The sequence below is a fragment of the Chinchilla lanigera genome, unplaced genomic scaffold (genome assembly GCF_000276665.1).
Source record: "Chinchilla lanigera isolate Chin_1 unplaced genomic scaffold, ChiLan1.0 scaffold00106, whole genome shotgun sequence".
NCBI lineage: Eukaryota > Metazoa > Chordata > Mammalia > Rodentia > Chinchillidae > Chinchilla > Chinchilla lanigera.
This window is the reverse complement of record NW_004955507.1, coordinates 2569757-2588479: the sequence shown is the minus strand read 5'-3', so window position 1 is coordinate 2588479 and position 18723 is coordinate 2569757. Positions and strand designations below refer to the sequence as shown.

At 41.5% G+C, this 18723-nt stretch overlaps 1 protein-coding gene across 1 annotated transcript; it reads left to right on the top strand.

The window, feature by feature from the left end:
* Positions 1 to 1846: 1846 nt before the first annotated feature.
* Opalin (oligodendrocytic myelin paranodal and inner loop protein) lies at positions 1847 to 18401 on the top strand. The gene is made up of 6 exons (XM_005407576.2): positions 1847 to 2175; positions 5621 to 5656; positions 9977 to 10012; positions 11400 to 11519; positions 15898 to 15954; positions 18010 to 18401. The coding sequence occupies exons 1-6, from the start codon at positions 2173 to 2175 to the stop codon at positions 18184 to 18186; spliced, it is 429 nt and encodes a 142-aa protein (XP_005407633.1). The 5' UTR covers positions 1847 to 2172; the 3' UTR covers positions 18187 to 18401.
* The last annotated feature ends 322 nt before the right edge of the window (positions 18402 to 18723 follow it).

Below are 18723 nucleotides of genomic sequence, written 5' to 3'. Positions count from 1 at the left end.
TTTATACATTAAGAGACTAAGGCTAAGGCTATCCAGATGCCAGTAGGACAAGTATGGCTTTCAGTAAGGTCTCACTGTGTTACCTGTGACTTCCAGGAACTAGCAGATTCACTTTAGACAGTCATGATGATCTTGGGAACCAGAAGCCTCCCGAGGCAGTTAGGGTCAGGAGGATTCCAGTTCCCAAGTGCCTGTCATGTTTCAGATGACTAATTAGGACAGTAGCTGTTCATTAGCTTCACGTGGAGGTGCCCCTGACCCACTCTGACCATTTTAGTCAGTCTGCTGCGGGAATTCAGGCATCTGTCTTTAGAAGCCCCAGTTGACTCAAGTGTGCCATGGGGATGGATCCACCTGACTAAAGGCGATCTGGTTCTCTCCACGCTGCAGCCAGTTTTCTTGTTGGGGTCGCCAGCAGCCCCACTGACAACCGGGCAGCTGCTCTGACCTTTTCCTGGGCTCTCTCTCAGTAGTAACAAATACATTTAAATGCTCCCTCTGCAAACAGTTCTTCCTTGTGACCCCAGATTTTTCAGATTTTCCTGTCTCACTTGGTCTCCTTGCTGCTTTATCTCCTCGACAGGCCCTTGATGTCCCTGAGTCCTTGGTCTCTGTCCTGGCCCTCTGCTCTGTCCACCTGCCCACCGGTACGTGTGGCTTTAAGCCATCCTCAGCCCCAGATCACCTCTATCCAGTCACCACTTGGCACATTCACTCGGATAGTTCACAGTCTGTTCAGGTTTAAGGCAGCAAATACAGAGCTCTGGGTCCCCATACCCAAATCTATTTTCCCAGTGTCAGCTCCCTAAACAAGTGTCGTCTCTACCCATGTTGATCAGGCATCAAGCCCAGGAGCTGTCTTTATTCTGTTCTTTTCCTCACCTTGTCTCCCTTTTCCTACCTCATATATTCTTCCATCATCAAGTCTCACTGCCTCAACTTCCAAAGCAGGTCACAACCCCATTCAAACCAGTCTACTGCCTTTGCTCTTGTCCCCTGCAACCCACACTCCACAGAAAAGCCAAGTACACTTTGGCAACATTAATGAGATTGTCCCCTTCCCTCACTTAAAGCCCTTGAAAGATTTCCCGTTGTTCTGAGAGTGAAAATCTCCCTGTGCCGGCCATGCCCATGCCATCAGGCCTAGATCACTCTGTCCTTAACCTGTCCCAGGGCGCCTGCCTGGCTTTTGTCAGTTGGCCCAGCAGCACCAGCCTCCATCCCACCAGGAACTTGCAGGGCTTTGCATCTGCTCTTCCCTCTTGCCTGTGACCCTCTTCCCTCTGCCCTTCACATGTCCACCCTCTTTTCATCCTTTGTGGGCAGCTGAAATATCTCCTGGGGTTGTCTAAAGGAATGACCTCCCTGGTCATTCCAGTCACTCTCTCCTTGATCCTGTCATGTTGTTTTCCATTTAAATGACCAAATTACTGGCTATAATTCTTTTGTTGGCAACTCACTGTCTTAAGGAGACAAACTCATGACAGAAATGATAAGCTATGTGGCGGCCATATTATTATTTGTTGATAGCTTCCTCAGCTCTGTGAAGCTCCCACTTGCAATGTAAGGATAGAGAGAAGGAAGCACAAACTTGCCACCAGGCCTCTTACTGACTACTGAGTGTGTTGTTCACTGTGTCAGCTATAACCTGACCTCCAGCAAGGCGGCTCCATCATCCGTCCTGTGGGCATCCTCTGCACCGATGCTGGTGGCATGTTAACATCATCATGGCCAGTAGCGTGGTTAATGCTGCTCCTTGTCAACTGGGCATAGAGTCGTTAGCCTCAGCCCTGTGACCCACTTTTCTAAAGAGCTTCCAGCCACAAGGAAGCCAAGCCCTTAGAGCAGCTGTGGCTTCTTTGCTGACATTGAAGAAGCTGCCTGAAAAGTGAAAAGGACAGAAAACAAAGGCAAAGAGGATGAAGGACCAGAGCTGTATACAGTGGCCAAGGAAGAGGAGCCTATATTTCCCAAGGGATGGGCTGAGGGCTTGGCTACTCCCCTGACCATAAATGGCTCGGCCAGGGCTCTCTGGGAGCCACCTCTTGCCCTGCCTCTCCAGCTCTCCCAGTTGGATATTCCCACAAGTGGGAGACACAAGAAAGCACCACCAGCAAGAAAGGAGCTTGCAGAAGGCAGTGAGTGGAGAAGGCTCTTGGGAGGCTGGTGGAAATGGTGAGTGAGAGCTAATCTTCTTTTGTGCTAACCTTCCTCTGTCTCTATAAAAACCAGTTCCTAGGCTTTTAAATCTTAAATCTCCTAGTACAATCAAAGAAAACTCTACCTGGTACAGTGAAGTCAAGGGGCTTGGTTTTTAAACACTTTCCTGTGTGAAAAATTGGAATTAGTTTTTAAAATTCCCATCTAATATTTGCTGATGCCATCTTTTATTTTGATATAAAGATTTAAGTTTTAACCCCTTCTATACAAAGGCACAGAGTAGATGTTTCAGCTACTTTGCTTCCTGGCTGAAGCCCTGGGTCTGTTCATTAGCTTCACTTGGAGATAATTTTATCTTTCCTATGTGTTTGGTCTGCCTTCTGCGATATATCAGCCATGTGGATGTGCACACATTGCACCAGCAACTCCCCACCTTTCTTATGATTTGTGGTACATATTTGGTTGAGACTTAGTCAAATGATGTTTGCTAAGTTAGGAGGGAAGACAGGAGAGACTTCTGCTGTTGCTTTATGAAAGGAATATAGAAACAGCCTAGTTTTCTCTCAGTGGAAGAATGGTTAGAGATACTGATACTCCACAGCGTGGATGGACCTGTAGGACATTATTCTCAGGGAAATAAGCCAGAAACAGAAAGAAAAATACAGCATGAGCTCACTTGTATGTGGAATTTGGAAACAAGGGAAGATTATTCAAAGGAGCTGATCAGGCTTTGGAGTTAGGAAGATCTGTGTTCTAACCTGATCTCTACCACTTACAAGCTGGTGACCTACAGAAACCTGTCTTATTCTACACCTATGACATGGGAATAATAATTTTCCCTTCATAAGGAGGTTATGACAACAGTGTCTGAAATCTGCACACCTTCAGTAACAGCAATTTATTTTCCTGTCTCTCCCTCCTCCTCACAAACAGCAAACTCACAATAAGACATAGCCACTGTGACTCTCCAGGTGCCTTGGGACCCATTCTGTGGGTTTTATACCGCAGTCAGACTAGCAATAAGTAAGGAGTGAACTGCATCAAATTCCGGCACTTTGAATATTGCTAGTTCATGCTTATAATTTCTTACAACAAAACTTTCCAAGGGGCTTCCCCATCCTAGCTCTGTGCTGACCAGCCCTCGAAGAACAGGACACCATGTGATCCTGCACACACCACAGTGTTTGACAGGTCTGGAAGCTGCTACAGACCTCATGTCTCTTACGTTGACTGGGTGGAGCAGCAAATCAAGTTCAGCGTCCCATTTGGGAACTCTCAGCCTGGGAGAATAGATGTGCTATGAGGAAACGGATACCTAAGAATCTAAACGATTTATCTACACTTACATGGTAGAGGCTGGGATTTGGCCCAGATCAGGTGGCTCTATGCCCAGGTTGCCTTACTCCACCAAGCCATGTCTCCAAAGGGTGCTGTATCATGTTTTTCTCTCCATGAGAGCCCTGCACTGTGTCTCTACAAAATAGAAATATCTGTCTGAAAATGGCCAAAATCTTCGTCATCTAAATATTGATAAACAATGCATGAAATGGGCCACTTGTTGCTGCTTGTCTTCTCTGCTGTCCACCCAAAGAAAGCTTTGTCCTGAGCCTGCTGACATCAGTGTCCTCCACGCGTTGGTGAGGTAAGCTCTGGGCAGCTGCACTCAGTGCTTCGACCACCAAGGGTCACCGCTGCACTTGTGGGCTTGACTGATGTCAGCATGAAGGGTGGCAAGAGGACCGCGAACTGAGACCCTGGTATTCCCCTCGCTCTGACATTGCTCTGGAAGAAGAGGTGTACCATGCCTTTAATTCATCTGCAGAAACTGCAGGAGTTGTTTGGAAGCCTTGTGGAGTATTGGAAAGAGGCTGTCACCACCCTGGTTCTAGTGACAGCTGACTAGCTGTGTGGACTTACGCAACTCATTTCCACTCTCAAGGGATCTTTGTAGAGTGAAGATGCTCCGTTGCTAAGAGAAAGAGAAGTGGGCAAAACTACCATTGATGTATAAGGTTGGGGAGGGTCATCTTAAATGAGGAACATAATCTTTGGGAATAGTCTACATTGTAGGTACTTAAAATATTCTTGGTTTATAGACAATTTTTTCATTCATCAACCCAACTGAATTCTAACTCACCAGTAAGTTAGCAAAATAAAGGTTTCATTAGTTTTGTGCATATTGGGACTGCTGTTCTATAACCATCTTTCTGGATCACATAAACCAAGTTCATTTGGCTTGTTTCCACAGTGAAGCTCTGACTATTCTCAGTTGTCCCTGAAGTAAGTTCTGTAAAATCCCCGAGTCTCAGTTTTCTCCTGTCAAATGAGGCTTTGAGGTGTAAAATGACTTTTGAGACACATCAGATCTGAAATGTGCTTCTGTAGGATTCGTTAGTCTTTCACAATATTCCTATTGTTGGATAATATTCGGTGTTAAAATGTAGCAGACCTGTATTTCCAGCAAGACAGAATTTAGCCCTGGAGAAGACTAAATCATGAAGTGTTTGTAGTTGTCTTGAGCCCTTGATGTAGGCTGGGGCTGGCTGATCAGGCAGGCTGGGGCTGAAGCAGGGCCCAGCTAGGGGATCACTCATCCGAAGAGCTGAGAGTCTAGAAAGTGGAAATAGGATCACTTCAACCCAGGGAGCCAGGAGCAGAAAGTGCTAGGACCAGCTGCATCAGAGCCTTGTTCTCATCAGGCAAGGAGGGGACCTGGTAAAGAGAAGCCTGGAAAGAAGCAGCATGAACCCAAATTGGGGCCATGGGGTGGGGACAGGGAGCCAAACAGAGCCACCACTTCTCTGCGTTGGCCTGGCCCAAATAAGTAGGCTCCTGGGCAGCCTACTTGAGTCCACAATCTAAATACTAAGTCCACATGTAGAGGAGAGGGAGAAGGGGTGCTAAGCGAGGGGAGGGCAGAGACTGGTTACTTCTGCCCTGCGATTCTGACCCATTCAGTTCCATAGCTTTGGAACAAACAGAAGTCTAGTCTTTCCTAAGCAGAAATTAAAGTTCAGGTGTTAGACCATCCCTCTTACGGGGCTTACCTTTTAGAGTAAGTAGGAAATACTGCATAAATAGATTCACCCAGTTCTCAGCCAGTGGGGGGTGGGTTTCCAGGACCTTGCTGTGTTTTTGGTGATGTTTCTCTACTGCCCTTGTGGATTAGGGCCCCTTAGTCTAGAGCCTCATTGGTCCCCTAATCCAGCCCCGATTGGAGACCTGGAGGGGAAGGAGCAATACTGACTTTTGCTGAGGAAGAATCTTGTGACTACCTCAGGCTTCTCTCTTCCTCCCCCTCCTTCTGGAGCCAAGCCTGGGAGCAGAGACTGGGCTGGCAGAACCTGTCTATGGGATCAACACATTTCTGTGGAATTCTCCAGGGTGGTGAGTTTAGGGGGGGGGTCAGGACCTACGTTAACCATTCCTGGGAGTTTTAACACGTCCTACTCTCTTGCAGGGTTTCTCATTAAACTTCACATTGCCGGCTAACACGGTGAGTATAGCAGAAGCTGCTCCAGCAGGGCAGCAAAGGTCCAGGCACAATTTACATGGGAATCCCAGAACTTTGTCCCACACACCTGGTGCACAAGAGGTGATCAAAAATGATGGTGAGTGTTTAACTTTAAAAAAATCTTATTACAGTATAAGACACATTGCCAAGAATGAGGGGGTAAGTGTGCTTGAAGCAAGGGGGAATATTTTCAGTATTTTGAGAGGGATTACTGGCAGTGTATCTTTTATTGTAATAACATTTTTAAAATTTAAACATTCATTGTATCTTACCCATTACACAATGGTGTCTGACAAAAGCAGTGATGAAATTTGAGGAGTGCTGAGAGCAATCTTTCAGTTATAAAACTTACAAATGCACATTTTGAAAAAAATTGAAAAATACAAAAAACCCTAAATTCCCACTAGCAGAAAACATTAATGTAACCTCTTTCATTCTATTTGACTTCATGTAACTTTCGACTTTTGTTTTCTTTGTATTATTGTGCTTTTATTTTACATGTAATTTTATATCTTATTTTCAGTCAGTCTTTATAACCATTACTGAAGATAGCCATATGCTATTTATTTAAATGAATTATTTCTTTAACTGATTATTGTTAGGGATAATTTTGTAATAAACATCACTACAGATAAACCTTGTCTGTATTTAAAATTATTTCCTTAGTGTGTGTTCTGGCACGGGAATGATTGGGTCAGCATGAATGGGCATGTTAAGGTTCTTCATTATGATACTTAGCTCCAAGTCAAAACAGAATGCTGTTGTTGAGGGCATACAGCTTCAACCCACAGTTGAACTTCCAGCTTCCATTCGCATGTTGTGTAGAGTCAACACTAACATCCACAGTTATTTTCTGATCAGTCGTATGCTGTGACTGAGTGAAATGCTTTCCTGGCCCAGATTTTTAGATATTCGACCATGCCAAATTTTTCTGGTAAGTTACATGGTTACAGCAAAGAGAGAAGACTTTGAGGGACTGGGGATTTAGCTCAATGGCACAGCTCTTGCCTGGAAAACACCAAGTCCTGAGTTCGATTCCCGGTACCAAAAAAAAAACCAAAAAACAGAGGACCCTGAAACTAGTTCTTAGTTTTACTTTACATGGGGGTATAGGTACAGAGAGTGGAAGGAATTTAGACCCTTATAACTTACTGCTGAAATTCTGGTGCCCACCACCATCTGTTCTGAGTATCTGTGTCCCAGCCAGTATGGCTCCACCTTCCTGGGAGTGGTCCCCTGCCTTCTGCCTCTCCGCTGGCTGTGGAACCCTCCCAACATGCCCTGTCTCCCTACTTCAGCCTCTCCCTGCTGTCTGTAGACATATTCCCCATCCCTGTCCTTATTTGGCAAAGTTTTTCCTTTACTTGCTGTGGAACTTACCTCTGGCTGCTGGGACCCTGCAGATCTGTTGAAGCACAGGCTTTGTCATATTGCTGGACTGGCTCATCACATCAAGACAACACAGAGAAGCCACTGTTTGTGGCAGCAGGGGTGAGTGGGGCGGGAGGAAGGCCCTTATGGTGCCAGCTGCCACCTTTTGAAATATTGTCTTGGTTAACAGCTCATTTCTCTGCAAACTGTCCCTTCCCCACCTTGAACCTGTATAGGAGCAACCACCCTAGTTTGCCTAAGACCATCTGCTTTAGTACAGAACATCCTACGGCCTCTCTGGGAAACCACCAAAGGTGGTCATTCTGCCCATCAGTGCAGTGGAATCGACTGGGAAGTGGGAGAGATGGAAACCTGGAAGTAGAGCCTTTGTAGGGAGTTTGGAATAGCGCTACCTGTGTAGACAAGTCACTCCCTGCTGGGCCATACTGAACTCTCAAGTGTGAAAAATTGAGGTGGGCTGCTGCTTTTGACCTTGGAGGAAGGGCGACACAGTGGATAAGAGCCTGGATCCTAGATCCTAAAGCTAGACTGCTCAAGTCTCCCACCTAGAGCAGTTTGACCTCACACAAGTTACTTCATGTCTCTGCCTCACTTTTCTCATCTGTGAAATGGTAATCATAGTCCTGCTTCACTGGCTGTTCTTTAAAAACTTAAAAATATTTTATTAGTATGTGTTTGCAGTACATAGTGATTACATTCATCCTGGGGAGTTGAAGTTGGTACGTGCATATATCTTTAATTCTTTTAACTTCCTCTTCCTTCTCTGGCTGTTATGAAGAATAAGAGAGTCAATATGGGAAATGTTTGAACAGCCTGGTACATATTAGGTGCTCCATGAGCATTAGCAAATATAATTAGTAAGTACTTGTAGGAGCAGAAAATGTTATAAAACTATACAGACAGAGGAAGTAAACATGCAAAGAAGGGCACAGACAGAAAGCCAGGCTCTTAGGAGAGATAGAGAGAGAAGAGCGGCTTCCTCCTGACCAGTTTCCCATTCCTACCTCTGTTCCTACCTGGGAAACCAGCTCCCCATTTGTCCTTTTTTTGTTTTTTGTTTTCCAGTACCAGGAATCGAACTCACGACCTTGAGCTTGCCAGGCAGGCTCTGTGTCGCTGAGCTAAATCCCCAGCCCCACCTGTTCTTGAGCTCCACAAAGGGTCTTTGTATCCTATGAATTATCCTCTACTCCATTTAGTTTTTTTTTTGTGTGTTTTGTTTTTCGCCAAAGCCAACCTGAGTAAATTTCTGCGACTGAAAATAGAATATTTTACCTTAATTGATGGTTGACTCTTTCCAACACCCTTAGAAATAAAACACATAAGATGCAGGGTTAAAGTAATACGGGGGGGGGCGGTGAGGAAATTATGTTTAGGTGAAAGTGTAACCATTTAACCAGCAAGTCTTAGTGCCTGGTGTCTTAGCTACTTTTCTCATTGCTGAGATGAAATACTGGACACCCAAAATTAAAGAGGAAAAGTTTATCTGGCTCAATCTGCAGAGGTTTCAGTCCATAATCAGCTGGTTGCAAGGCAGGATGATTTTGCAGAAGAGCAATAGTTGGTGACAGCCAGAAGGTAGCAAAAGCAACAAGGAGGGACCTTAACAGCATCTTTCTGTCGCTTTATATTCATCTAAACTACTAGGATTAGGGCGGTGCCACACCAATCAGTGGTGTGATTTAATAATCACACACTCTTAATCCCAGTGTCGTGCACTCTAGATCCACCCACCTCTGATAAAGCTCCACCTATGACTGCATGAAGTTTTGAGGGGACATCTAGACGTAAGCCATAACACCTAGTTATCAAATACCTCTCTTTCAGAATAGTATCCAAGCATGCAAGCTCAGGTTAGATTTATGGTTATCTTTGGAATTTTGAACAAGTGCCATAACTTCCCTGAGGTCTGTTTTGTTTTGTTGTTTCTTTTTGCATTGGTAAAATAGAGATAGTAATTATTAAAAGACCCCAGGACTTGAGGTTGCTAAGCGGATTAAATAAATAGGTCTGATCAGAGCTTTGCAAAATTTTAAGGGATAACAAAAACCCATACTTATGGTACACATTTGACCCCTACAACAACCTTGGAGGGTAGCTACTACTGTCCCTACGTAGATGAAGAAATGAGGCTTCTTTGCTTCTGAGTAGAAGAATGACTATAGTTTCAGGCAATGCAAGCCCAGTATCTGTGTTTTTTTCTTCCCTAGTGCTAGGGATAAAACCCTGGACCACGAACACTCTAACAAGTGCTTGACTACTGAGCTATATATCCCCAGTACCAGGATCTGTGCTCTTAATTCTACGTGCCACTACAGAGCATAGTTTACATATTTAGATGCTCATGTAAAACTCTGTTCCCTTAGAGTTACTGAAGGTTTTTACTGATGAAGGTTCATTGATCAAGGTTTGTCTTAAACATTGCAGAAATGATTGAAGTCCAGTGCCTTTCCTTGAGTGATGTGAACCAGAAACACATAATGTATTCATTCAATGTGGTCTTATTCCCAAGAGCACAGCTAATTTACAACTGCTGCCATTTGCCTCATTATGTATTTGAAAACAAATATAGCTTTCTTAAACAGCTTTATTCCAGTATTTGTATTTGTTCCTCTTATAGCCAAAGTGTTCTGGAAGGGGTATGGCAACTAGGAACAGGGGAAAATCTTTTTGAGATATAAAATACGTTATGACAAATTCATAAGGTGAGTAACAAGACCTGAAGTTCTGAATTCTTTTTACTTGTAGCCAACTTTCATTTCAATTCTTACCTGAGAGAATTGAACCAAACACATTTCTCTTTGGTAGCTGTTGTTAATAGCTGACCCAAGGAGTGAACTTTAGACATTATAGCTTAATCTTTGATAGACTATCTTGTGTAATGTGTAATATATATATTTTTTCACACAGACTTCCTCTCCAGTTGTTACAGGTGGGAAGGAAGCAGTAAGTATCACTTAAATTATCAACCCTTGGTTGCATCATTTATAAAATGGAGAAAAATAATGGCCTACCCATCTCATGCATTTTTTTTGAGGATAAAAATTTGATATGTGAATTCTAGAATCCAGAACTTGTCTCAACAGTTATTCTTATGACCACCTAGGCTCAAAACCAAGGGGAAACAACACACAAATCACAGATGGATTTCACAAAGGTCTGAGTAAAAGAAACCAGGCACAAAAGAATATAAACCTTCTATTTGTATCTGTGATAATAAAGAACAGACAAAACTACAGTGTGAGATTTCAAGATAGTATTCACACAGAGAGACAAAGGGAGCTTCTGAGGTCCAGGCTGTGTTTGGTTTGTTGATCCGATTTGGTTTGTTGATTTTATGGATGCATTCATGTGAAAAGTCATCCACCTGTACATATATGGCTTATAGAGTTTTGTTATTTTTCCATAAAACCATATCCCCCCAAAAGGAAGGAGAACCCAGCAATATACAAGTTTTGCCCATCTATAGGGATTTTGTAGATTGTTGTCAATATTTCTAGAAAATATGCAAATTTGAAAATTTACATGGCTAAAGCATGATTATTTCTACCCAAATCAAAGCAAAGTGGGCATGTGAAAATTGATTAATATATTTAGTGTAAATAACTTCTAAAAATCATATGAAAAGGGTGTGGGATATAATAAAAGATTTTACTTTTTTCCTGGATTGATAGATAAACATGGCTTCTAATTGTTGTGCTGATTTTTACCTCAGCTTTTCCTGTGTTGAGGAGACATTTGTGTTTCTGTTCCTAGGAATGCTCCTTCAGATCAACTGTCCGTGTTTCTACTAGATTATCACTCTTTCCAATTGATTTGAACAGCTGGGAGTATACCTGTAATCTCTGCCCTCTTCCTGTGGCAGGAAGATTGCAAGTTTGAGCCCAGCCTGGATAACTAAGCATTTTAGCAAAACCCTGTATCTAAATGGCCAGGAATGTAGCTCAGTGTGAAGGCCCTGGGTTCATGGATCTCCAGGATTTCAAAAAACAAAAATAAACAAACAAGAAATTACTATGTATATTAAGTCCTAGGACAACGAGTCATTTGTCACATATGTTAAAAATATTTTTTCCCTGGGGCTGGGGATTTAGCTCAGCGGCAAAAGCGCCTGCCTGGCAAGCGCAAGGTTGTGAGTTCGGTTCATGGTACCATAGAAAAACCAAAAAAAAAAAAAAAAATTTTTTCCCCATGGTATTTCATTTCTTTTGATTTGGTATATGACATGTATAGTCTATGCAGATTTTTGTTCTGTTTTTAATATATTGAAAATTTCTTTAGGTATTGAAGAATCTGAACTTCCCTTCATTCTGTGTTTTTCTCTCTGTGCCAGGACTGTGGGCCCTCTGTTGGATTAGCAGCAGGCATCCCATCATTGGTGGCCACAGCTCTGCTGGTGGCCTTACTTTTTCTTTTGGTTCACCGAAGAAGAAGAAGCAGTGAGTCTGCTGAGGTGATGACCAGCTCTTTTGGGTCTGGATATGTAGGAATCAATATATCAGTGAACTGGCTTTTGGGCTAAAAGTATCAGAATTGAGGGTCTGTGTTATTTCCTGAGGACAAAGTGGTAGAGGTCCCTTTTTACATTCAATTCTGTTCTTCACCAGAAAGAGCTAATTTACACACAATGCTCAGGTCATGTAAGGACATCCTTGGCAACAAGGATAGCATGTGGAATGGCAACAGCAGTGGAGTGGGATGTTTGTTGCCATGGCAAACATTTCTGTACAATGGGTGTATTTTCTAAGTTGAGGGGGAGAAAGGAGCACAAGGTTCACAAAAAGTACAGAGGTAGTGTTAGAAAAAATAAGAGATAAAGAAGTACTGTGTGTGTGTGGCAGGGATATGTCCAGACCACATCTTTTCCCTGTGTGGTCTGAACAAGCACAATTTGCAAGAGAATGTTCATCCAGTGCTATATTGCTCTGGGGGTCATGCTCAGAATTCAAGGACAATGCAGGCCACAACCCAACAAAGTTTTATGGTTGTGACTGAACTGTATTAAGTAGACTCTGGGTTCTAATTTCATTTTCTACTTGTAAATATTCATGATTGCTTTCACACTGGTAAGCAATAATAGGAGACAGAAAATCTAGGTTCTAATCCTGGCTCTATCTCCTTATGATTTATATGATTCTGGACATGTAACTTAACATTTTGTATGCTTTTCCAGTTCAACTGAAAAACAGGTATTGGTCAGGAGTGATGGCTCTTACCTGTAATCCCAGCATGTGGGAGGTGCAGGCAGGAGGATTTCTGTGAGTTCAAGACCAACTGACCTACATAGTGAGATCTTGTCTTGAGAAAACAAAAACAAACAAACAGGCAAACAAAAACAGGTATTATAAAAACGACTCTCATAGGCTGAGGCCATAGCTCAGTGGTAGAGCACTTGCATACCATGTACAAGGCCAGAGATTTGATTACCAGCTCTACTGGGGAAAAAGTTCTACTTTCTCTGTTTAAAGAGACAGGCAGAATTACAAGGATGACATGAAATAATGGACAATAATTGTCTTAGTTACCTTCTCATTGCTGGGGCAAAATTCCCAACACCCACAAGTTAAAGGAAAGAAGATTTATTTTAGCTCACAGTGTGTGGGAGTTTCAGTCTGTAGTTGGCTGGCTCCAAGACAGGGTGGCGTGGCAGAGGAGAAAGAATCTATGGCATGGCAGGCAGGAAGAAGCAAGCAGGGAGCCTTCTTTTTCCTTTTTATTCCATTCAGGCCATGCACCTACTGGTTGGTGCCACCTGTACCCAGGGTGGGCCTTCCCATTCTCTATACTCAGAACTATGCTAAACCAATCAGTGGACTAATCCAGTTATCATACAACCATAATTCACTATCACACATCCATGATCCAACCACCTCCGAAAAGCCCCACCTGTGAGGGTTTGGGATACATCTAGATATAAGCCATGACATTCCATCCCTTATTTCCAAAAGATGCATGCACATCCCTTAATACAAAATGCATTTAGTCCATTTCTAAGAGTTGCCAAAGTCCTAACAGTTTCAGCACTGCCGAAAAGTGCAAGTTCAAACATTACTCTGAGATTTAAGGTAAACTTTTGTTGTGAACCCCAATAAAAATGAAAAGGAAATTACATACAATGGCACAAGGTAAACATTCCCATTCTAAAAGGTAGAAATATGCTAATAGAAAGGAATGGAACCTACGCAAGTTCAAAATCCAGTAGGACAAATATTAAACCTCATAGTTCTATGTCTAGCACCAAGGGCAATCTGTAGTAAAATGTGAGCTCTAAAAATCTTGGGTGGCTCTGCCCCTATGACACTACCAGTGTTTGTAGCCCTTGTGGCTTCTCTCTTGGGTCACTTTGCTCACTCCTTGTGACTTTCTTCAGCAAATCCATGTTCCTGGCTTCCCCAAACTTCTGGGGTCCTCACTGCACCTTGGGGTTCACAGTCACAGTTTTGCACACTGCTCTCTCAGGATCACACTGCCTGGCCTTCCAAGTCTTCTTCTGGAATGGATAGAAGCCTTCCTTACCCTACAACTCTTATATTCTCCATGCACCTAAAACCAGCACCACATGGATGATGCCAAGGTCTGCTTCTGGCTGGAACAATAACCAAGCTTCCTTTTCTCTTGGTTGTAAGGGTGCTTTGTTGAGTGTCTGGATGGCTGAGCACTATAAACCCCATCTCAAAGAACAAATTCCCTAGGCTGTTGCCATTCTGGAACATGATCCCTTTAGGTTCTCTTCTCAAAGCAAAGTCTTTCACCTTTGCAATCTTGAGGCTGCAAAGGCTGGTTCTTGTAATGCCCTCAGGCCATTTTTTCTATTGTCCGGCTCCAAGGTGCAGTACTTGGCTTTTCAATGCCAGTCATTTCAGTAACCAAGCTCTTCTATGCTCCATCTTTGCAGCCTGCCACATTACTGGAGCTTCCTTTCTTATTATACTCAAAACTTTTTGAATCATTCTGCTGGACTGTTTGCTCTTGAGTCTCAAGGTAGTAACCATACCACCACTTCACCATTAGACTGACTTTAAATTTCTTCTGCTAGATTAATTTGTCCACTGCTCTTAATTTTAGTCTTGCATACTGTCTGTGGACATGGGCAAAATGTAAACAAATTTTTGTTTGTTTGGGGAAGCCAGGAACATGGATTTGCCGAAGAAAGTCACAAGGAGTGAGCAAAGTGACCCAAGAGAGAAGCCACAAGGGCTACAAACACTGGTGTCCAACCATCCATGCAGTCCTTGTTCCCAACTGAAACCTCCTGAGCCTGGTCTTTACTGGCTACATTCCTATCAGCATTCTGGTCTTTTGAACTCTGACCATAATCTCCCACCATGCTCAGTTTATAGCATTCTAGAGCTGCTTCTCCAGCTAGCATCTCCAAATGTTTGTAAACTGTTCCTTCAAGCCACTTCCAGAGGCTTCTGAACCATGAATGGCCAGGTAGGGTTATAGCAACAACTCCCATTCTCTGGTACCAAAATCTGTTTTAGTTGTTGCTGGGGCAAAATACCCAATGCCTACAAGTTAAAGGAAAAGTTTATCTTAGCTTACAGTTTTTAGAGGTTTCAGTCCATAGTCAGCTGGCTGCAAGACAAGGGGCCATGGCAGGGGGCACAGCAGAGAAGAAAGAGTCCATGGCATGTCAGGCAGGAAACAGCAAGCAGTGAATCTTCCTTTTCCTTTTATTCCATTTAGACTACAAGTCTCTTGGTTGGTGCCACCCATACCCAGGGTGGGCCTTCCCATTATTCACACCCAAAGCTATGGTAAACCAATATATTGCACACATAACCCAGTATCATACACCATGATCTGGCTACCTCCCAAAAGCCTCACCTGTGAGCACATGAAACTTTGGTGGGACATTTGGATATAAGCCACAACAATAAATCATGTAAAGTTGCTTTGATAAGCTATAGCTTAAACATATTAAGAAGTATTGTGGGGGATGGTACTATATAAGTAGTAGTTTCTTAATCTTCAGTGTATTTTAAAATCACCTAGGAAGTCATAAATACATCAGTCACCAAAACCAATTTAATAAAAATTTCTAGATGAAAGAGCCATGGCACTTACGTTAATTTTTTAAAATTAATGATACAAATAGTCCCCTGTTGTTCACAAAGTTTACATTCCAATACCCTTCAAAGGATGCTTGACAATGTAGCTTACTGAACTATATATATATATTTTTTTAAGTGTACACATAGCTATGATAAAATTGAATATGTAAATTAGGCAATAAGATATTAACAACAATGGAAAAATTAAAATAATATATCATAATAAAAGTTTTGGTTGTGGTTTGTGGCTTCTCAACTGCCATAGGGCAGGTAGCATATAGAGAATGGATTCACTAAACAAAGGGGTTATTCACATCCTGGGCAGGATGGTCAAGATTCCATCATGTTATTCAGAATCAGAATGGCAATTTTAAATGTTTATTTCTAGAATTTCTATTAACATTTTCAGACCCCAGCTGACCACTGGTTAACTAAAGCTGGGGGAAGCAAAACTTTGGATAAAGGAGATTAGTATAATTTTATGTACACTAAGCGGAAAGCAATAGTTCAATGAATCCAGCTATCAACTCATGGTCAATGTTGTTTTATCTCTACTCTGATCCACTTCTTCATAGTGTCAACTCTGAATTACTTTTGAGTAACTCATAATGGTGTTTCTTGAGTTTGTTTCATTTGCAAGGGTAATTATCTGTGTGCATGTTTTGTTTTTAAAGCATTCTCATGATTCTAAAGCTTTTAGGCTTAAGAATCACTGACTTTCATCATGCTTATGGTGAAATGCTGCAACCCTTCATTTTTTTTTTTAATTTTTAGGAAAGTGAGAGACCATGTGAAATTTCAGAAATCTATGACAATCCCAAGATATCCGAGGTAAGAACTTTCAAGTACAATCTCTATATATGATTCATACCTTAGTGATACTAAGAGTTTTAAGGACTTTCATGTAGATCATATGATGTAGGTGTATGTGAAAGAAACAGGACCAGAAGAAACATAAGAACAAAGGTGGTTCTCCCTGGCCAGACAGGGATTCAAGGTTTATTTAATATTAGAAAATCAACTTAACATAACTCATTTCAGAGACAAATTAAAAGGGAAAAAGCTGTGTGACCATCTCTGGGGGTGAAGAGAGTGCCAAAAAGAGTCACTTGTGATGTGAACTTTTCGCAAACTAGTGTAGAAACTTTTTTTAGAGTAAGAACTTCTTAATTTGAAAGTTGACAGTCTTTTTAAAAATTACAGCAAATGTCACCCCTAAAGATAAAATATTGAAGGGCTGGGGATATAGCTCAGTGGCATGAGCACCGCCTGGCAAGCACAAGGTCATGAGTTCAGTCCCTGGTACCAATAAATAAATAAATAAATAAATAAAATAAGATAAAATATTGAAACCATTCTCATCAGAAATAAATCAAAGATTTTCATCACTTGTATTCAGTATTGTACCTTAGATCCTCACCAATAGAGTAGGATTTAAAAAAAGAGAAAAAGAAAATGTAAGTCTAAAAATGAAGAAACACAGTGGTCATTATTTGTAGAAGATGTGCTCATCTACACAGAAAAGCCAAAATTTCTACAGATAAGTTATCGGAATTAACAAGATATTTTAACAAGTTTTCTAAATTAAAAAATTAATGTGTACTTCTTAACATTAACATTGCAAAACTTTGCAGTAGTAATAAAAATATATAGAATGCTGAAAAATAAATCTAACAAAATTGTAATCCTTTTATGTAAACAAAACTTTAGTAAACGACAATAAATTCCTAAGCAATGAGGATTGTGTATCATGCTCCTAGACAGGAAGACTTACTAGTACAAAGATGTCAAACACTACAAACTGGTGGTTCATTTATTATCTATATAATAAATGTAATTTCAATATACATCCTAATGTATTTTTTATGAAATTTAGTAAGGTTTTTCAAAAATCTATATGGAATGAGGCAGAAAATTATTTTAGAGGAGACAATGAACAGGTAGAACAGTTAGACAACAAATGGGAAGATAGCAGTATATCAGTCAGCTTTGCATTGTTATGGCAAAATATCCAAGAATAACAATTTAAAGGCAGAAAGATTTATTTTGGTTCATGATTTCAGAGGTTTCAATTCATGGTAAGCTGATTTCATTGCTGTGGACCTAAAGTAAGGCAAGACATCAAAGGGAGAAAGTGTGGTATAGAAATGGTTTCAGTATATAGCACCTCGGAAATGGAGAAAGAGGGAAGAAAAGAATTAGAGAGAAAGGGGTCAGGGACAAGATATAGCCTTCAAAGGCACACCTCCTTGCCTCTAACTAGGCCCTACCTCTGAAGAGTTCATGCAGCTAGTGAACTCATTAATGGATTGATCCACTTGATGAAGCTAAAACCCTCATGATCCAATCACTTCTCCAAATCCCATCAAATAGCAACCAAGCCTTTAATACAATAAGCCTTTTGGAGGACACTTTGTATTTGAACCATAACAGTAGATTTAAACTCAACTATACTGGTGATCACATTAAATGTAAATGATATAAATACTCCCATTGAAAGGCAGAGATACTCAGGTTATGAAAGCTAGATCCAAATATATGATGTATACAAAACCCCACTATAAATATAAAGATTCGGGTAGATTAAATATTAAAGGATGGAAAAAAAGCTTCTACGCTAATGAGCAAAAGAGAACTGCATGACCTGAAAATGTTCCAAAGGCAGTCAGAGAAGCAATTGCAAACCTTTCCTCACTTTGTTTTCTGTCTCTCAAATATCACTATCCTTCCTCATGTGATGTCCAGTGTCTTTAAAACTATTGCTTGAATTTTTTCCCCTGATTTTTGGTTGTTTCAGGTGGGATGGTAAATATGGTTGTATTACTTCAATTTGGACAGCCGCAGAAGTCTCTGGGGGTATTTTAAAAATATATTTGTTTTTTCAAGAATCCTAGGAGGTCACCTACACATATGAAGAACACAGCAGGAGCACAAGAAGCCCACATATATGTGAAGACTGTAGCAGGAAGCGAGGAGACCCTGCCTGCCACTTATCATCCTCCTGAAGAAATAGAGAGAAGGAGGGGACTGTGGTGGCTTATTCCCAGACTAAGCCTGGAATGATGTGGCTTATCAAGGAGCAGATCTGGAGCTGAATGAACTAAAAACCCAGGGATTTATACTTGGAAAGGAGAGGAAGCTAATTCTTAACGAGTTCACATTTCATTTGCAGATACGGAATACTTTTGGGTTGATTTGCCTCTTTAGGGGATGGTTCCAGTGAGGTTCATTCCAACTCTCAGATCTGTTGTTTAATAAACAGTGAAGTACCACATGAATTTGCTGTATATCCAGATGGAACTCCTAAGCTCCTGTCCTGACTCCAGTGGGAATCTGCTTTAGGGATTTTGGGAAAAGGACTTGGTTTTTGAGTGTCTTGCCTTTTCATTTTTTTTTACACCCTTTTATTCAAAAAAGCTGCCAGGCCTGGCTTCTTCAGGAATGTTGGCCAAGGTCAACCCTGTTCAAATTAGAATATAAATGAAATTTATGTGAAGTGTGTGAGGGGAAGTAATTTCTTATTTCTTCAGTTTAGTGCTCTCCCAACTCAGCTATATTTGCTCTCTGTTTCTTATTTCTGAGAATCTCAGAATAAAAATC